Raw genomic sequence first — 20,847 nt, 5'->3', positions numbered from 1 at the left:
CCATGTACCATACTGTATGCACACAGATTTATATAAAACACATTTATTTTATTTATATTGTATTTCAATTGGGCTTTTGCATTACTTGACTTATTTCTGCACATATATTACACAAATATTTGAGTGTGCACAATCAATTTATATAGTTTAGGTGTTGTTTATCTGTTATGTATGTTAAATATATTGAATGTAAACAGATTTTTAATGTCATATTTTTATTTATTTTATTTCATTCAGGTAGTTCCTTATCTGATGTATCCGTATCTAATTAAGATCATGTTATCTTTTATTCTGAAGGATTTCGCGTTTGACATTTTTATTTTGAAGGGGTGTTACTGCCGGCGGAAGTGGTTGATGTGTGGCTGCTTGTCTGGTCTTAACCACTAGCCAGCCAAGCTTTCGCTTTTCCTCCTAAACTAAGTGATTATGGCGACGTTTTTCGGTGAAGTTTTGTCGGTGTATTCTCGGGCCGTGGATGAAGATGAAGAGGAGCTCGGTGAAAATGAAGAAGATGAAGAAATCCGCAGAGAGCTGGAGGAAAAGAGGTAAATAACGTTAGCCAGCTAGCATGGAGACAGGAAATCAGAAAGCATGAAAATATTAGATCAACGTTGGCTAAGTAACGTAAGGTAGTTTCATGAAGTTAAGTGAACTTGATTTGAAATGGCTTTTTAGACCTAACGTTGTATGTGTTTTCAAGTTATGTTTATAATGTTACCATACGTTGATATAACTTAACTAACCTTAGCATCTCACGGTGGCTCTAGCTAACATGACACATGATATTTCAGTAACGTTAACAGTTTAACAGCCACTCCCCCTCCCTATCTGACATTAGTAAGCTTATAAAAAAATATAAGTACACTAGCAAATAACACACTGTTACACCGGCTGATGTAACACAGTATAATGTAGTTATAGATATAAACGTTATTATTTGGCTTTCAGCAGACAGTAAGGCAAGGTGGCTTTATTTATATAGCACATTTCAGCAACAATGCAATACAAAGTGCTTTACATTCAACATTAAAGAGCAGTTAAATACGAGTAAAAGCATTCATTAAAGAGAATATAACCACAGCTCAAATTGAATAAAAAATACATATAAAATGTAAAAAAAAATACATATAAAATACAAGAATTAAAGTTACGGTGCAGTGTAAAAAGTACAGTACAATTCAACAAGTTAAAAAATATATAAAGTGTCACCCACCAGCTTAACAGAAAGTTTCAAAGTCATGTTTTTATGGTGGAGTCTGACAGCCTGCTATGGAGGCATACACTCTGTTGCCTATTTATTAGGAACACCCATCTAAGCCTAATGTAGTCTAAACAGTCCTGCAATGAAGGTTAACATGTTCAGGTTTATTTTAAACTGTTTTAGAAAGGTGTTGATTATATCTGTAAATAGAATTTAAATGTTTGACTTTATTCTGATTTGTTGTCCTTGTTTTTAGCCGTGTGTCTAGTTCTGTGTATGTACTTTGAGAGCAACAAAAAGCCAGAGTCAAATTCCCTGTATGTGTTCACACTTACATATACACATACACACACTTACTCACCATTAATATAAAGCTGATTCTGATTCAACTGTGATCATTTTGGAGGCTTTAGTTTGTGTTGCTCTTGGACTCTATTTTGTTATACTGACAAGTTCATTTGTATGCAGGGGCAGGACTATATATATATAAAAAAGTAAGCATTATGCTTCTGCCTGCTCCTTCTCAAACTTATTCTTTTTATGTTCTTTGGTAAAATCGAATTGATTTGTCTATGTTTGTGTTTTATCTTTGTGTTTTGTATTTACTTTTGTTTTTGTTATCTTTCTTTTACAACCTACTGTTGGTTGTTTGAGATAAATAAAAAATCTAATATCAATGAGGTTAGGCGAAATAACAGGAACATCTCATCTCTGTATAATGCAACCCAATTCAACAGCACCACAAACTACGAAATGCTCTAAAATGTTCGTAAAGTTGAATCATCAACTCTGGTACGCAAAAAGCATCTCAAACCTACCTTAAAACAGGTGTTTCTTTCAGTTTTACCTTAACGCCGTCATCATGGCAGCAGATAATGTTGCATTGATTACTGGTGCATATTTCCACATAAAGTTACATTGAATTACAGACCAAAAGTGAACCTGGGGTTTATGGAACCTGGGTTGTACGGTTGATAATCCAGCTTTGACTACAGCTGTCACATACATGTTAAAAAAAAAAAATGGGAGTAAGTGGCCGGGTTGGCTCAGTGGGTAGAGCAGGCGCACATACTTAGAGGTTTATGCCTCGACGCAGAGGTCCAGGGTTTGAATCTGACCTGTGACGATTTCCTGCATGTCTTCCCCCGCCTCTCTCCCCTTTCTCACCTAGCTGTCCATTAAAGGTGCTGTAGGTAGGAGTGTGAAGATCCAGGACTTAGCCAAAAAATTTGAACATCAACAACTTCTCAGTCCCTCCCCCCTTTCTGCTAAAGCCCAAAACGGTCTCCTAAGCCCCTCCCCCCACAAGGGAGAATGAATGTGTGCATGAGCAGTGATTGACACGCAGTTAGACACCCCCCCCTGGCCCTGATTGGTGCATCTTAACAGGGAGCGGTGGATTTTTGCAAATTTCACTACAGGCTGTAGGTGGAGCCAGAGGAGCTGGATTTATTTTTTAATTACCTGCTTCATGTAGTTCTACTGGAACATAGGGTCAGTTTCAGCAAATATGACAGAAAGTTAGGTTTATAAGGCTTAGCTACTGCACCTTTTTTAAAGGCGGAAAAGCCCAAAAAATAATAATCTTTAAAAAATTATTAATATTAATATTTCCATCTGAAATGTTGTGGACTAGAAGTACAAAGTAGCATGAAATGAACAAATACAATACATTAAAATTGCTCTAAGTACAGTACTTGAGCAAATTTAATACACTTGTTAGGGGATAGTGTTGTGGTTATTGTGGCCATGGATTAAATTAATTTGAATAGACAAAAACTGTTAATAATAAAGCATGAGGGAAAACTTGAGAAATAAACCCATTAAAATGTTGGTTGTAATCTGCTAGAGAGAATATCGAAATACTTGATTTTATGGAACTAATGGTGGTTACTTACAGGCTCCTGCATCCCCGGTGGAACTTACTAATAAAAGTCTGCAAATATTTAGTTGTACACTGTTTCCCACAACTGTTCCTTCTTCTCTAACCGATGTCACTTTTTCATCAGGGAGGTTAATCTGCACTGGAGCCCTGAAGTCTCTGAGTCGCTGAAGTCCGGAAACAAGTTGCAATGTTCAGACTTCATCCTCGCTGTGGGACACAACGCTGCCAGTAAGTGTATGCTACGTTACCTGTGATGAGTTCTTCTAACAGCACACCCACTATCACAGATTACAAAAGACACAAATTAAACTTTAATAATCCCTGTGATTAAATTGGATCATATAGTAGCCCAGCGCTGTTAGCTCTGCAACAACACAGATTTCCAGGAATGTTTTATTTATTTATTTTTTATTTTTTTTAAAGATAATAAGATCAGTAATGAGCAAATACTTTGTTTGGTAATTAACACAATTTGTTCAACATAACACTTGCTACAAATCAGCACACTTTTCTCACCTACAGACTCATTTAATATAAATAAAAGCAACTTTACAGCTTCAACATTTGTTTTGCAGTGTTAGTGCTTATGATTATTAAAACTAAAGATGGCTCTATTCCATTCAGTTTGTCAGTAAACCTGCAAGATGTAAATGTAATGCTGCAAGCCGTTAATGTAGAAGGGCTACAACTACCGATTCTTTTCATTACCAATTAACCTGCTGATTATTTTCTCAATTAATTGATGGATCGTTTTATCTACAAAATGTATGTGAAAAATTGTGAAATTGTCCACCACAGTTAGATGAATCACAAGATGATGTCTTCAAAGTGCTTGTTTTATATTTTTACAGTCTGTGGTTTGTCTGACTAACGGTGTAATCCCCAAACATGTTCAGTTTACCGTCCCATACGCCAAATTAAAGCAGACAATCCTCAGTTGCTAATTGATTTTCTGTCGATGAGCTAGTCCAGTCATTGTTTTGGTTCTTAATTGATAGTAATTACACCTGTCCCAACGTCCGCTGTGAGAAAAGAGTCTATAATTTGAATGCAGGTCTGTCTTACACGTGAGCTGTTGTTGAATGCTGAGAGGATCTGTCTTCACAGGGTTTCTGTCAGTGTACGTTCTCACCTCTGAAAACTGGGACGCGGTGGGACATGCATCAGTGTGGAACGAGAGGAGCCGGGCAGCAACTGGGATAACCAGCGAGGAGGAGACGGCTTGTGTTTTCTACAGAAAAAAGGACAACCCATCAGTGAGTGACACACATACAGCATGTGTGTGCTATGTGAATAATGCCTCAGAAAGCACCTGAGCTTTGTAAACTCGATAATCATCTAATTTCATGAGTTTGCTCCTGATCTTTTATTAAATGAGTTTGTTTAAATTCTTGTATATTATATAAGAGCACATTATAACGGCTGTGCCCAGTTCATTGTCAAGCTACGAACAGGAGAAAAACCTCAATGAATTGGGGCAATGTAGGGAACCCAGATGCCTCCATTGACAATAGAAATTCATCATAGAAACTATAATAAAGCCGTTTATATAACTGCATGAATCCAACTCTATTTCAGTCCCAATTCTGCTTTATCTCACGTCATGTCGTTACTGATCTGTTACAGCAGCGTTTACGCCGTAATGCATTTCAAGAAATAAAACATTCCACTTCAGTTGCCAAAAGTTGGAAAGTAGGCCACGACACACAGGATTAATGAGCCCTGGTAATCCGCCGTCTCTTCCATAAACTGTCAGAATACAGAGTTATAACCGACCAGTCTGATGCGTGGACAGGCGTGTGTGTGTGGTTACATTTGATCAGCCTGGTGTCGTTTTCACATGATTTTAATTAAGATAAACATGGTCAACGATCGTGTGCGAAGCGTCAGATTTATCACGCGTCTCTGTTCTGCCGCCTTCAGACGGCTGCAGGGATTTAATGAGCTGAAGGAGAAGACTTTCACACAGTGGAAAGCAGCTGTGGATAACAGATACTGCAACAATCACCCATTAATTCATAAATCACTGATTTACTGACATTCTCGTTATGACAACCGTAAAGGTGCCCTGCCACACAAAACCGTTGTTTACTTGTATTTTTTGAAATATGTTAGGTCCATATGTGTTAGTGTTATGTGGTGAATGTGAAAATGAACTGCTACCTCCTCTGTCAGCTCTAGCCACTGAAAAGAAATAAGCGGAGAAATCAGGCCAATTACAAAAGCTGGTCAGTCTGACGCGTTGCCTGAGCTCATTACTATTCATGAGCTCGCCCAGTTGCGCTGGGTAAAGGATGCTGATAGCCAGGCTCTCATTGGCTAGCTGTTAGCCAATCAGAGTCAAGCAGCTTAGCTCGTTGAATATTAACGAGAACTGGCACAAATCGAGCTGAGTCTTCCTGCAGGCTTTCTATACCACGCTAGAATGGCTTGAAACAAGGTAACCAAGGCATTTCTTCCACAAAACATGTTACAGAGTCCATGGTAGAACTTCTGACATTACCACAAAGTAATGAAATACGTGTGGCAGGGCACCTTTAATATTAAATGATGATTAAAGTGCATCTATAGGTTGGAGAGTTTGTTTTTGTATATATTTTTGGGCGTTTTTACCTGTATTGACAGCAGAGAGTTAGAAGGTGTCCCAGCTGGACACGAAAGGGGTGTTTAACTCGACTAGACAAATCGACTAATCGTTGCAGCTCTGTATGGTATAGAGCTGCGCTGATTAGTCGATTCGGCTAGTCGATTAGTCGTTTAAAAGAAAATGAATCGGCAAATATTTAGAAAATTGATTTATTGTTTTAAGTCAAGCGGAATTGACAAACGTTTGATGGTTTTAGATTAATTGCCGTGACGTCACTTTGTGCTTTTCAATATTGTAATCTGCATTTGTCAGTTTTCTGATAAAAAAAATAATCTGCGGATGAATCAATAAATAATAATCATTGGTTGCAGCCCTAGTATGATATGTCAATTACCCACCAGGACACCACAGAGGACAACACCTGGAGAGTGTTTAATGAATATTGTTTATTTACGTTATTAAGCATTGCATTTACTCCAAGTAATACGTTTGCCCGTGTTGACAGAATCACTAAATTGCCTGCGGAGTGACTTTTCTCCAGACGTAATTATTAGACGTCTATCTTCAGACCCAATTTTCACCAAAATACAACACCTCTCTTTGTGCCGCCTCATTTTAAAGGAATGCGTCTCCCCTACCTTTGAGCGACGTGCACATAAAAATAAAACACAGACGGGCAAAACGAACTTCCCGGCCAGGAAAAGACCAACCTGTGGGGAGCGATGGTTGAGCTGGTCATGGTGCTGTCATGAAAAAAAAGTTTCTCTGCGTTTTGTTTTTTCTTTTTAATTTGTCATCCATCAGTTTAATCAGTCCTTCCTGTCTTTGAGTTACACTTGTACGTTTCAGACAAATACTGTATGTCTTGAATCCACAAACGATGCATAAAATATCTCTTACTTTCCTTTCCCTGAAGGTTTTGATATGTCAAGCGACTTGCTACATTGCAGAAGACCAGCTTTTTCAGTGGACAGAAAAGGTACGTTTATACAGCAATGCAAACAGATTTACCACCATGACGGGTTTGTGTTCTTACATTCATGAAGCACAAGAGTGTAGAAACAGAAAGACATTATTGGAACATAGATTTATTGTTTTATACATAGTTACAGGTTACAATATTTATTTGTCTACCGGTCCACTTCAAGCACTGTTTACTACAGATTACCAGTGGCGGTTCTACATTGAATTACACCCTGGGCGAGACCCCCTTCGAACATTCCTAAACCCATTTATTTCTACTGAAAACGTCAATCTTTAACATGCGTACAGGATGTGTGTTGGCGGCCTGGGGGTTAAAGAATCAATTTTTTTATTTTTCAAGTCAGTCTCTTAAAACAATTTGTATTAAGTGAATGCACCTTGACTTACATATTTACATGTACTGTAGCTTCCTGTAGTATGTACAGTATGACCTGTGTACTACTAGCTGATCACTTCCTAACAACATGCTGCTCATTGATGTGTTTTTAACAAGATGCTGCTCATTGATGTTTTTGGAGGAAGATTAATCAGGCTGTGGTTTGGGTCTTTAATGGGATTTATTGATTAAAAAAGACCAGCCTTAACCTTTAATCCATTAGTAGTTTTTTAAAGACAAAAAATACAGATTACTTTGTTGCTACATTATGACACATACATACAATATCCCTAAAAGCATGTTTTGGGTGTACTTATATCAATATGGGGGTAATACTCAGGTCCACTTGTATATAAGTTATGTGAAAATGTACCCCAGCACATACAGTAGTGCTATGCGACGTCCCAAACTGGACACATCTGAGAGTAACTTTTTTCATGTAAAATGTGAATATTTCAATGGATATTCCAAATATAGTTAAGACTTAGCCTATAATGAACTATGTGTGGAGATAATTCTCTGCTTTGGTAGGACACACACACACGCGCACGTGCGCACATCCCGTGCATGCAGCGCGTGCATCGCTCCTCCTTGTGAATCCTAAATAGCTCGCCGAGCCGCAGAGCTGAATGGCATCGCAGGGTGTCCGGTGCCAGACTGGAGCAAAGACCGCTATAGGAGCCGTTAGCGCGGATACAACTGCCCACCTGGGAGTGCACCATCCCTTTATCACAATCAAATCACTGTTCTTTATTATCAACGTTTCATTCCTTTGAAGACATTCGGCAGAGCAGCATTGTCTTTTTTTTACCAAGTTGGATTGCTTTCGTGAACTTCTACTATCTAGCCTACTTTTAGTTCTCAACACAGTCTGTTTCAGCTTCTGTGCACGGCACCCTCTCAGCAAGCAGGGGCGCCTGTAGCTGCAGGGGGCGCCAATTTGCCAATTCCCCACACAGTGAAATGATAGATAATAGAAAACCGCTTTGCAGCGCAGAGGATTTTTTTTTTTTTAAGTGCTTGTGCCGCCCCGGGCGACTGCTCGCTTCGCCCGTGCCAGAAACCGCTACTGCAGATTACAGTGGTCAAAGTCAAACATGCAGGTATTTTTCAGGGTGATCTACACAATAAAGGTGACGTTGTGTTGGGCTGACTGTGTGTTTCTCTGTCTCTTGCAGGTTTTCGACTGTCTGCAGCACCGAGAGCTGAATGTGACTGTGCTGTCAGACAGCTCTGTGGCTGAGTACAAGACGGCAGACTATCTGTGCTATAGCTCTGCTCCCTTCCTGCGCTCTCTCCACACCAGTGCTTTCAGTGGTCAGCCTGTCTGCCAGTCACTGGAGCAACCCAACATAGTTACTGGACTTCCAGCTGCAGGTACTACTATTTTTTTTTCTTTCTTTTTTACACTTCTAGTTTCTCTAATTCTTGTGTCTCAAACTTGTATTCCCTGGGGTCCACTGGCCAGGCTTTTCTTCTTGTCCTCTCTCACATTTTTTAAACATACACAAAAAAACAAAAACACTTTGAAGCCGCACAACTTGGCTTTCCTTTTTTAGTAGAGTAATGCCTCTTGAGATTTGGAAAAGGGCAGCTTTCTTCTTGCAGATTAGAAGGGACATTTGCATTAAACCTCTCTTGAAAGTCTCTGTGCTCCAGGTCGACCTTTCTTTTTAAGCTTTTGAACTTCACAAGCAGAAGTCCCAAATACCATGTGAGGACCTTAAGAGCTGATATTCCTCTTCAAGTTTCTTATGCTTGCTGATAGACTCCGTAGTCTTCTTCTTTTCAGTAACGCACATCGACTGTAGCAAAGACATTAGACTGCAGACCTTCTTCTCACTGTGATCACCGCTCTTTATGAATTAATGAACCAAAATGCTGCGACTGCACAGCAGTAGTCTTGAAAGTGACATAATGTTACCTAGATGTAAATTTAAGAGTGTAAATCATGATACGGGTGACTCCTATTTACCCCTTGTGTGATATAAAGCCCAGCTTTAGCCAGATTTGATTCTTTACTTTTCGCAGTGTCCTTGAGCGAAGCACTGAATCCAAAATTGCTCCTGATGTGTGTGTATATGTGGGGACGGGGGGAGGGGGACTGTGCCAACTGAATGAAATGTAGTGCCATTAGTGCTCCTCTCCACTCACTGAGCTCACAGAGGCCCAATCCCAAAGTCCGGACTCACAGACTCGTGGACTTTGGTGCGCGTTCTCGCAAAATTTGTACGGCCTTAGGGTTGTCCCAATGTCGAATTTCAAAGGGCGTGAGGGTTTGAGTACACACTTACCGAGCCCTTTCTGTGAGTCTGCATCGATGCAGACTTCACGAAAAGGAATTACCCACAGTTCAAAGCGTTGTGACGTTTACCGCGGAGACCATAGGGAAATCCGGAAATTAAAAAGGTAAACAGCACGACACACGACCACGGAACACTGTCGTCCAGCTTGTAAAATAAGAGTTTGAAAAAATTTGGAATCAGGCAGCCGTCTCCTGTGCCTCGTCCGTGTGGAAAGCAACAAACTTAAAATCAAAATTCCCAAACCGGCAAGTGTCAGCAACATCTTTGTTATTAAACGTCGCCAAGGTAACATGAGATCTCGTGAAGTGCTGTCCCAATCCCATTTATACCTATCTGAGCCCATGTGGCCTCACACACTCACTCACTTAGCACCTGAGATCAGTTCAGTCTGTGAGTCTTTAGTCCTTTGGGATTGAGCCTTAGTCTTTTTGCTGCCAGTGCATTTAAAGACTTTTAAAAGTCCAAACAAAGAGACGGATCAGCACTGAGGACCTTGAGTCAAACTGTCCAGTCTTCAGCAATTGTGATTGTTTCAGTCTTCTTCTTTTGTGCCCTTTCATAAGTGCTGAACCAGTGCGAGGTCCACCGCATCGCCACTGTTGTTTACCAGTGTTACAGTGATGTCACTGGCCCCGACTCTGTCACCATGGAGACCTACAAGCCTGCACTAACCAAGCTCAGCAAGTCAATACAGGTGAGCTGCTTTTTACATCTGAGGTCGCTCGCCCTAAAGGTCAGAGTATGACTTAATGCATCTGAAGTGTTTCCCTGTTCTCCTCTTTAACATCTTTCATCTTTTTCTTTTATTTCCCTCCTCAGTTGGACCCGTCTCCGAGCACAGACGTCCTCCGCAAGTTTGCCAGAACCACCAACATTCAGAGTAATCTTTATATCTGACGATGTCCATGTTGCACACATTTAATTATATTTTCCTTTGGTAAAAAAAACTGTCATTTTTTAAATAAAGAAATTAAGTAAACAAAGCCTTTGTTTAAATCTCAGTAGTTTAATGATTTCCTGAACTCATATTGTCAATAAGAAGTCTCATTAGGTGCTAAAGAGTGGGGAGTTGTAATCCGGATTTGGTCATTTTGGTGTTCAAATTTATGAATGAATCAAATGCATTCTAAAAGGAAGCCACAGTCACAGTGTACCTGCATCGTACATATCTCCATAAATCTCTTCCTTCTTTTCACGAAGATACGAAGATATTTCCTTCATTTTGCATTTGCTTTTCTCAAGGGATGTGAATGCCAGTCAGTCAGCCGGTCGGTCCCCCACTTTTGGTCCAGAGTCCAAGTTAAATATTGTATAGATTACTATGAAATTGAGTACAGATATTCTTGCTCCCCTCAGGATGACTTCTATCAATTGTGATAATCCCCTTACTTTCATGGAGCACCACTTTAACTTTGGTTTGTGACTAGTTTCTTTATAAAAAATACTAATGTCTAAATAAATCTAAATATAATAACTATACATAATAAAACAAAAAAAAACTAAATCTCAAATTTAGGTTACCCCTGCACTGTAATCTCTGGTCACATTAAGCCTTTTAGAATGACCCACATTCAGAAGATCCTTCCTCTGGCATTATACATTGTGTTGCCTGTTAGTGTCAGTGATATTCAGAAGGCAGTTCAGCACAAGAATAGAAAGCATTTTATGGCGAAGGACTTGTACACTATGCTGTATAGCAGCTTGTGTATTTCCCCAAGGGATCAAGTCTACTTAGCCTACTTACTTTCCACCACTATAATGGGAGCTATAATTGAAGCCTCACTCCGCTTGCAGTTGTAAGCTATATTTAATCATTACAAATACTATTCAGTATTTTTTTATTTTTAATATGTTTTTATATATGAATGGTTGGATGAATAGTTAATTTGTCCCTCTTTCTTCGTGATAAGGCATAATGAATTTACATAATGCCTTTGTCTGGCCGGATGGGGGCAGTAATGCGCCAGTGAGATGTTTGTCAAACGCCGGAAGCTAGAAGAAGATGAAGTGAGCGAAACTCAAACAATCAGTTGGTGTTTACTAAGCTTTGACAAGCGTTACAGGGATTTTTCGTTGTTTTCACGTTGAAACAGTTAGCGAATATTGTTCAAAATACTGTCGACAAACCCACTATAACGTTACAATTATGTCAATGTATACCTACGCCAACTGAAGATATCTTACGCAGTGAGTTAGCATCAGGTTAACGAGGCTAACGTTACCAATGAGTACCAGCCGGCATATAACTTCGACAAACGGCAGGTGTAAAACGTCAGTCAGCCGGAACAAGGAGCACCCAGTCCCCAGAGGTGCCAACAAGGTGCTGGCCCAGAGGAACCATGCGGTGGTGGCGGTGGGAGCCTGGGTGGAGGGCGGGCAAGACTTCGTGGAGCACCCGTCTGTGAGTTTGGCATTTAACGCTAATTAGCAAAGCTAGCTGTGAGTGTGACTGTTGCCAGGCTGCTGACAAACCGTTGTTGATGATGACCAGGCAGCCGGCAGGTTTAAGAAAGTGATGAGTTTAGCTAAACAATAACGTTAACCAGGTGTGGAAGAAGTATTCAGAGCTTTTACGTAAGTAAAAGTAGCAATACTCAGTCAGGTGGACATTTACCCAAGTAATGTAGCTACTTTTTGAGGAGTATTTCCATTTTCATGCTACCTACCTAAACTTCAACTCCACTAGCTACATTTTAGAAGCCAACTTTTTTACTCCTGTACATTTATTTAACAACATTAGTTACTAGTTGCGTTGCAGATTTTGATTATTTATACTAAATATAAATCGACTAATACATAGTGATGTATTATTATAAATTAAGTTACCCAGCAATATTTAAAAAATAGTTTAAATTAGCTCCACCTTTACCAGCTGCAACATTAGTGATGCTTACACATTAATGCATCATTCATATGCCATTCTGCATAATATGTACTTAATTATATTTTGATACTAATATTTTTGTATGTAACTTAAGATAGATTTTGAATGCAGGGCTTTTACTTGTAACAAAGTATTTTAACTCTGTGGTAGTCACATTAATTTGAGTCCTTATTGTTCCTAAAGTAATCCAAACAGTCTTCCCATGTCTTGGTTTAGGCTCTGGCTTTGCTAACTGAGGAGATCCAGGCAGAGAAGAGGAGGGAGACTGAAGAGAGCCTTCGACGATTTCAAGATGAAGTACGCCATCGTGTGGCACAGCAAGCTCACGTCAGCAAGAAGAGACAGCAGCCTCAGTCGGACTCAATGGTAAAGATTGATTGATTGATTGTTCAAATATGTAAAGAACAGAACTGCAGACAAGAAATAAAAACAAAACAAATCAATAACAAGGACAATAAATTAATAATAATAACATCTTACGTAAGTGTCAAAAAATAATGAAAACACCCATCATAATTTTGCAGTTTTTTTGAATTGCAAGTGTCCAACTAACTGTCGAAAACTTGAAGACATTTAATCGACAATGATGTAAAACAGAGAACATGAGCAAATCACATTAAAATCATCGTTGATTATTTCTCTGATGTTAATCGACTAATTGTTTTGGCAATACATGATGATGAAGCATGGCTGAGCTCTCTAGTTGCCTGTACTGCTGGTGTCCCTTCCTCATTGACCGTATTCTTGTAAATCTGCGTGTTTATGTCCAGATGAAACCTGACAGGAGAATCCCACGACAGCAGGACCATGTCTGGACCCAGCATGTGTCAGCTGGCGAGAGGCTGATGTCTGCAGCGGATGCTGCACACCGGAGGGTGACGGAGAGGAGCCCTCAGGAGGTGAGACAGTATTATATTATTAAATAATTGAAGTTTCAGCAAAGTAATCTTATGTTTTGTTTACTGTTACCTTGTTGACCTTCCCAAAAACTGTACTGAACAGATACTTGGTTTATGAGCTTAATACTTTTGATTTTCTTTCACTGATTTTAATTGTTACTAACTGGTGTTCCCCACATAAATCAATATCACAACATAAACAATATAAAATGGCCAAAAATACCTTTGTGTACTTTAGGTCTGGGGCTGTTTTTTATGCTTTCTTCCAACAAAAAGGAAAGTTTCTGAAGCCTGAGCTTATTACACCTACCCTTTTTACATGAATTATATTCTTTCGTACGAAGATGAAAGAGTGAAAATGCACCCGAGCACAAAGCCAGGTAGCCTAGAAATCTAGATGCACCCTAGGGCAGCAAATGTAATTTGCAGCAAGGGGGTCAAGCTGGAAAAACCAAACTCTGGCCGGGCCAATCACATTGTGTATAGAGTCGGTGGGCGGGCTTATGGCTGCTGCTGCTGCTGGGAACAGTGGTCTTTCAAATTGGCTTTGGCCACGACTCTGGAAGACTTGGAGTTAAGCTTTTCTTTGATAAAAGAACAAAGAACGGCACTGAAGTCATTCTTAAAAAAGGAAGATGTGTTCGGAGTTTTGCCGACCGGTTACGGCAAAAGTTTAATCTATTAACTAGCTCCGCTACCTTCTTCGTTGCTCTGCCTGGTTGTAGTGCCATCCTATTGTGTGCAGAGAGAATTTGAAAGACAACCGTTTATCCCGCCCCTCGGCATGAGCCCTGTCAATGGTGAGTTCCCAGACCCAACATCTTGATGTGGGTCTGGCTTGTCAGGCTAAAAGCCAGGTCCATAAAGAGGTTTTTCCCAGTTTGGTGTGAAAGAACTTGACTAGCCAGCACAGAAATCCATCCAAAACCTTTCGGGATGAACTGCAAGACCAACTGTGAACCAGGCAACATCACTCTCAGACCTCACGAATGCTCTTGTGTCTGAATTGGAACACATCTCTGCAGCCAGGTTAAAAAATATTTTGAAAAAATTGATGAGTGGAGGCTGTTATAGCAGCAGATTAATGCCCAGGGTTTTAGAGAGACATAATCAACCATCACACATGGCTGCATGAGTTGAGGTCATTCAGAAACAGTGTCTTTACATAGCTGGTCCACCAGAGAGCACTGGTGAGAAGTTCAACTGTAAAATGTCCAGCTTAGTACATTTCTTGGTCACAGTTCTTTAACAACCAAATTTAAGAGGTCTTTACAAAATGTAGGCTCCTGTCAGCCTCTTATGTTGACTGTGGAGAATCAAAGTCTGCCTGGGGACCCAGACAAACTACTGTCTTCTGTCATCCCTTTGTAATGTACAGTCGGCCCTATGTGGTCTTATTTTCTTCAATACGTTGTGCAACGTGTGTCTTTTTTGCAGTCAGACTCATTTCTTTGTTTCCTTGTGTGAGTGATAGAATAATGTGACGATGATTAATCTGTAGGATTATTTATTTCTATGGTTTTCCAGTCTAGAGGAGGCACGAGTCAGGTCAGACTCAGACTGGCTGCCTGTCGGATGATCCCGCATGGGGAAATGTCGTCAGACCTTCCTGGAGGCAAATGGAATATCTCTTCAAACAGACATGTGAGTGTCTTGTGTCTCACAGTTCCCTCTTTTAAAAACACATACGTGTGTGTGTGTGTGTGTGTGTGTGTGTGTGTGTGTGTGTGTTCTTTCACATCCAAGGTGTAATAAAACTAATTTTCCCCTGCACCCAACAGAAACCTGGATCTCATGTGCTGAGAGCAGAGCAGGATGTGGAGGAGGAGGAGGAGGAGGAGGAGGAGGAGGAGGAGGAGGAGGAGGAGGAGGAGGAGGAGGAGGAGGAGGAGGATAATCATCTCTTCACCAGTCAACATAAATGTCCCCTCGTTCAGCAGAAGGTTAATACCTACGGTGCAGCAGTTTCACGTTAATCTTTTTTATAAACTCATTTAGGATGCAGGATATGTAGACCTTTACCGATATCCTATAACAACATCCTACAATTATTTCCATGGCTGTCTCAGCCAATACGGGTACAGATAGATGTCATTTTATTGCAGTTTCACTGTATCAAGTAGGGATGTAACAAATAAGAATACATTATTTGGTTATGAACAGAAAGTGTTGTGAACAGATGCAAACAATATCCATGTTTGATCACTAATACAAAGCTTTGCCTTGAGCTGTCACCTGACACAGTTGGCCTCAAACAGACTTTGACCTTCTTCTCAGAGTCATAATTCACTCAAATATGAACACAGACATCATGCTGTATGCATACAGCTAGCATCAGCAAAACTCACTCTTTCCAGTGGCATCGGTGTTGAAATCCTTGGAGGAGAAACATTCATAAATCTGCTTAGAAATCCAACAAAAAGGTGCTTATTATAATTTAATAATCTTAATAATCATCCGATTCAGATTTTTTTTTTCAAGAGTAATCTAGCAATTGACGAGACATACAGCTAAAAACGCAGGGTGACTTGAAGCAGATTTTCCAAAACGTAAACAAATACAGGCTAAAAAACACTGCGATGTAGATACAAGTTTGATATTCTGACGTTCTGATTTGATTTGTTTGTGACGTGATGGCAGATGGGAAATCTGACAAGCTAAGAGTTAAGGAACCTCTCAAAAGCTCAACGCTCTGTTTACGGCAAACATAGCATTTAGAATGGCCAAATAATTAACTTTGGTGTCATCATACCATATAAGCATGGATAGACCAGAGGCCTGTACTACGAAGCGAGATTTGGCGTTAACGAGTTAACTTCAGGCTCAACCCAGGGTTTTCTGTACTACGAAGGTGGATCACTTGTGATCGGGTTCACTCGCCGTGGTAACTTATGCTGAACACCTAACCTGGTCGGGAGCAGGTTATGTTGGAGATCAGAGATCAACTGGTGTAAAAGCACCGCCTACTGACCAATCAATACTCGATTAACGGCGTCACCGTTCTTAGAAGATCAGCTGGAACTCGGTGGAGAGAGAGAGGTGCGCTCATAAAAGTTAAAACATTTAGAGACCGACAACCCCGTTAACATTCCCTGATGGGTATTTTTATGAAATATATAGATTTTCAACGGAGGGATTTACATATAGGCTATTTGTCGGCTTCTTGAGCCGTGTGTTGCCAATGCACACATCAGTTAGAATTATGTTTTTATTTTTTTTATTTTCTCTCACGATTGCGCACCACTGCCAGGGTTGCAATTGAAATAAAAGCCTAAAACAACGACAGTTTATGGAAAGCAAAAGTGTAATTATATATGGTCAGATCTTGTGCCTGACTGATGGGGAAGTGACCAGTTTAGTCTAATGTATTGTAGTGGGTGTACTGTATTGTATATTGGCCAGAATCTGCCTTTGGGGGAGGAGGGGGGCATATCATAGTGGGGGGTCTGGGTGTCCTCCCCCAGGAAAGTTTTAAGCATCAACGACTTCATTTCCTGCAAACACCGCCTCTTTTATGTGAACGTGCGCACTGCTAGATTGGGAAACCCTGGGTTGATTGAACTAGTTGTTAACCAGCGTCGTGATACAGGTTATGCGGGACCGCGGTTGTTAGGTTTGGTGAAGCCGGGTAACTGAAAGAAATCCTGGACATGTTGATCTCGCTTCATAGTACAGGCCTCTGATGTCACGTGAGTTATTAAGAGTAGCTGTGTCCCAGCTCCGGGGGAAGATGGGTCCTTCCTCTCCAAATGAGACAGTCCAGCATCACAAGACCTGAAACGTGTCTTCAGGTGGCTCTCGTCAAATCATAAACCCAAATAGTTCAAACTTTATGACCATGATATTGCCCTTAAACAGCTGACAGAGTGTAATTACACGTGTGAAACAAGGGTTACACTTTATGACTGATGACATGATGGAAGTATACAAGGTTAATGGTAAACAATTCCTATAACTTCCATTTCCCTGTAATACTTTGAGATTCATTACACAACAACAACAACAACAACAACAACAACTTATGCCTTGTTTGATTTATCTACGCCCTGCTGAAGCATTTCGACAGTTAAGAGGATAAGGCTGCTAATATTCTATATTTGTTTTGTTTTGAAAAGACCTAAACCAGCAATGCGTTAAGGCTGTTTTACAGTCGCCGTAGCCGACCTGTCGAGCACCAGTGTGACGTCATGGGATCGCCGTAACTGTTTATACTCGTGCGTGGTGGTTGCGACACTAGTTGCAGTCTTCTCCTGAACAGAGGTGGCGCAAATGAGGAAAGGCTACCGACTTTGCTCTTTCTACGGACTAGAAGAAGAAGAAGAAGGTAAACAACGGCAGAACTGGCAGCAGCATTGATGTCATGCTTCGATTTGATTCGATGACCTACTTCGTCGGATCAAGCCTTTCATTCGCCATAAAAGAGCTCATCTTAACCCAGTAAGTTTACAAGAGAGACTTGCAGTCAATCTGAGAGTCCTGGCATCTGGTTACTCTTGAGCTCATTCATGCTTCCTGTTTCCGCTTTGTCGCGCGCCGCTGAAAAAAAATAGAGTGGTGCACGACCTCTGGTCACGCACTCAAAATCCTGGCGCGCCAGCGAGATCTACGTCATTTTGACGTCACGTTGGCGCATGCCAACTCGGCTACGGCGACTGTAAAACGGCCTATAGTCCTTCTCTTCATACTTTATAACTGCATCACTCCAAGCACATTGGATCCTACCGAAGATATAAATAGTTTAAGATAGTGTGCACATATATTGTTACATTTTTCATAAAGGTTTAGAAATTTCCTAAAACAGCTGGACACTGTAGTTTTTAGTAAACATTACTCAAACATGAGGAAATATTGTGTTTGTTGGCGATGATTCTCAGTCACAAGTTACAGCATTTACAGCAGCAGGGCAGTGTATGTTGGATTAAGTCAAAATAAACTACATTGTGTGTTCATGGTAATGAAGGAACATGTCACCCGGTGCAACAGTGTGGCTCATTGGTGTTTTTTTTTAATAGTTTATTGACAACAATAGAGCTCTATGTCACAGAGGAAATATATACGTATATCAGGCTTTGAATAAACAGGGTACTTGTTAGAGGAATCAGTTATTTTATACGATTTGTTGACATAAGATATAACAAAAATATAGACTATCATCAGGCAGAAGTGGGGAACTTGAAGAAAAAAGATGTTATCTGACTGTGTATATGTTTCAGGTTAGTGGACCTGTGTTGTGGGATTCTGACAAATCACAGCCTGATCCTGGTGTTAAGTCCAACCTCAGAGCCCCCCCGGTACTGTGGCCTCTGACTGACCAAGAAGAACTGAAAAGACAGGTATACATCAGATGTGTGCATGAACCTTTGACTTTAGTTGTTGTCCTTTCAGGACCAAATGTTACTGTAAGCACGTCTCTCTCTGCAGCGTCAGTCTCAGTTTCTGGTGCACCGCCGTCTTTACATGAACATTGAGAGAGAGCAAGTGAAGGAGAACAAACAGAACAGGAAACACCTGAAGAGGACGGCAAGGTGACAAGACTATTTTATTCTGCCTCACTTCCTCTTATTGGTGTGGTTCTACACCCAAAGTCTGTCTTAAGTATCAAACAATCTGTAGCTCCGAAAGATGGCTGTTAAATGTTTGTTATGAAAAACCTCATCTTGATTTCAACTATGTTTAAGTCCTTTTATAATGCACACAAGTGGTGACATGTACTACAAAATATCCCCTTGTTTTGCCCAAATATGACCAATACTTTGGCTCTGTGTATAACATTCAGACTAATTAAAATACTCGCATATGACTGTAAATTACTTGTGATTTTTTTTAAGCCTGGGTCTCCTCTCATATGTACCCTGTCTTCACTGAAGGATCAAAGCTGAAAAAGAACAGATTCGTTTGGAGGAAGAGAGAAAGTTGGAGAGAGTTCGGCAGCTTGCGGAGGCCAGACAAAAGCTAGAGGAGAGAGAGCTGCTGATTCTGGAGCGACTGAAGCTGGAGGAGGAGGAGAGAGCTGTAGAGCTGCAGAGGAGAAAAAGAGAGGAGAAAGGGAAAGTGACCGCAAGGTAATTAATGTAGAGTCATTTGCCAGAGCTTAAAGGGGAACTCCGATTTTACACATCAAAGTGTGTTTATAGGGGAGTACCACTGCATATGTGAAAAAAAGTTGTATAAAGCATTTTGTGGCTCCAGAGAAAGCTGGGAGAAGTCTGATAAACCGTCCAAGAAACGTATAAACACTTATCTTTAAACACAAGATTTAAAGTGATTTTAAAGCTTTAGTGCATAACTTTTTGATATTAATAAACGTCCGTTACATTCAAGCCATTGCCAAATGAGTTGCTACAAAGCTAATTAAGACTATCAGCTCCACACAACTCTCTCTGGATTTCTCAGTATGACTATGTTCAGAAGATTGTGTCGTCCGGTGACTTTCCAGCGCGGAAGCTCGAGTGAAGATAACGACCTCTTCTGAAGAGTCCATCATGTTTTTTAATCCTTCGTGTCCTCCTTGGCTACTAGCAGCTGTGTGGAGGAGGGGTGGGGGCGCGTGCCCGATCACGTAAGGCTTGTATCATGTGGATGCTCCTCATGGGGGCGACAGACACTACGCACTATAGCTTTAAATGATTCTTTGTGGAGAAACTCAGTTGACAAAATCATTTGAGTGTTAGTCGACTAAGAATTTCTTTATTCGAGGACAGCCCTATACAGTTCAGTAAAGTGGACTATGGCCCCCCAGCTGGACCACATGAAGTGAACTACATGTGCACCCTAAACAAATGTTGATTGTAACTCTACAGGTTCATTGAGGCTCTGAGAGCTCAGATGAAGGAGCGACTGTCTCAGGAGAGGCTGGAGCCTCCTCCTCTCTGTTGCTGTGCATCCTCTTTCTGGGACTCCCACCCCGACACCTGTGCTAACAACTGTGTCTTCCACAACAATCCCAAAGGTACGCACTGCACACCTGCCTCACACACCACCACAGAGCTTTAATAGAACTGCACATGAAAACATTCAAAGCACTGACAGTCATTTGTCTCCTCCACAGCGTATGCCAAGGCGTTACATTCAGCAGTGTTGAGTTTGGAGTTACAGTAAAGGAAGCTGATGAACTAAAACAGACTCCTTGCTGTCCGTTTTAAAGGAACAGTCCAACACTGATATTATTTTTTATCTCCAGACGGAAATGTCTCAACAGATATCAAATGGATTGCCACGGCATTTTGTCCAGGCATTCATGTTTTCCACAAGATGAAGCCAACTGACTTTGGTGATCCCTGACTTTTCATCCACTGCTACCACGAGACCCAATATCTCTACATCTACGAGACGGATTGGTGCCGAATTTTGTACAGACATTGGCTCTTAGATGATGTATCCTATAGACTTTGCCTCTTAGTGCCATCATCAGGTCAAAATGTCACTTTGTCAAGTCAAATCCATTTTTTATATATATATATATATATATATATATATATATATATATATATATATATATATATATATATATATATATATATATATATATATATATATATATATACATACATACATACATACATACATACATACATACATACACACACCACAAATTTTCCTCGAGGGGCTTTACGATCTGTACACCATACGACATCCTCTGTCTTTTGACCCTTTGACCAAGCGAAAAAAATCCCCCACATTTAACCAAATTATCCCTTTAATGTTTTCATCACTTTAATGTTGTAG

The 20,847-nt window shown here is 40.4% G+C and overlaps 2 protein-coding genes across 4 annotated transcripts; both read left to right on the top strand.

The window, feature by feature from the left end:
- Positions 1 to 311: 311 nt before the first annotated feature.
- psmg1 (proteasome (prosome, macropain) assembly chaperone 1) lies at positions 312 to 10,323 on the top strand. The gene is made up of 7 exons (XM_031308087.2): positions 312 to 545; positions 3,211 to 3,314; positions 4,194 to 4,342; positions 6,590 to 6,652; positions 8,212 to 8,410; positions 9,903 to 10,033; positions 10,159 to 10,323. The coding sequence occupies exons 1-7, from the start codon at positions 427 to 429 to the stop codon at positions 10,234 to 10,236; spliced, it is 843 nt and encodes a 280-aa protein (XP_031163947.1). The 5' UTR covers positions 312 to 426; the 3' UTR covers positions 10,237 to 10,323.
- Positions 10,324 to 11,295: 972 nt separating this feature from the next.
- Positions 11,296 to 20,570, top strand: ccdc15 (coiled-coil domain containing 15). 3 transcript variants are annotated; one of them, XM_036008624.1, is made up of 11 exons: positions 11,301 to 11,740; positions 12,440 to 12,589; positions 12,994 to 13,122; positions 14,650 to 14,766; positions 14,904 to 14,939; positions 14,985 to 15,065; positions 18,336 to 18,455; positions 18,544 to 18,647; positions 18,990 to 19,184; positions 19,923 to 20,071; positions 20,171 to 20,569. In XM_036008624.1, exons 1-11 carry the CDS (start codon positions 11,564 to 11,566, stop codon positions 20,218 to 20,220), a joined length of 1,308 nt encoding a protein of 435 aa, XP_035864517.1. In that variant the 5' UTR covers positions 11,301 to 11,563; the 3' UTR covers positions 20,221 to 20,569. The 3 variants fall into 3 exon arrangements, with proteins under 3 accessions (XP_035864518.1, XP_035864517.1, XP_031163933.2); XM_036008625.1 differs by having other exon boundaries at positions 11,296 to 11,346; positions 14,904 to 15,065; positions 20,171 to 20,570; XM_031308073.2 differs by having other exon boundaries at positions 14,904 to 15,065.
- Positions 20,571 to 20,847: the final 277 nt, after the last annotated feature.

The sequence above is a fragment of the Sander lucioperca genome, chromosome 13 (assembly GCF_008315115.2).
Source record: "Sander lucioperca isolate FBNREF2018 chromosome 13, SLUC_FBN_1.2, whole genome shotgun sequence".
Lineage (NCBI taxonomy): Eukaryota > Metazoa > Chordata > Actinopteri > Perciformes > Percidae > Sander > Sander lucioperca.
Note: the sequence above shows the minus strand (reverse complement) of the source record. Positions and strands in the feature narration are given on the sequence as shown.

Excerpts from the sequence above, each read along its gene's own strand:
- psmg1 (XM_031308087.2), top strand. The coding sequence starts at position 427 with ATGGCGACGTTTTTCGGTGAAGTTTTGTCGGTGTATTCTCGGGCCGTG. Across the intron at positions 4,343-6,589 it reads GAAAAAAGGACAACCCATCA|GTTTTGATATGTCAAGCGAC; the intron begins GTGAGTGACACA and ends CTTTCCCTGAAG. Across the intron at positions 10,034-10,158 it reads AGCTCAGCAAGTCAATACAG|TTGGACCCGTCTCCGAGCAC; the intron begins GTGAGCTGCTTT and ends TTCCCTCCTCAG.
- ccdc15 (XM_031308073.2), top strand. The coding sequence starts at position 11,564 with ATGAGTACCAGCCGGCATATAACTTCGACAAACGGCAGGTGTAAAACG. Across the intron at positions 13,123-14,649 it reads CGGAGAGGAGCCCTCAGGAG|TCTAGAGGAGGCACGAGTCA; the intron begins GTGAGACAGTAT and ends ATGGTTTTCCAG. Across the intron at positions 14,767-14,903 it reads ATATCTCTTCAAACAGACAT|AAACCTGGATCTCATGTGCT; the intron begins GTGAGTGTCTTG and ends TGCACCCAACAG.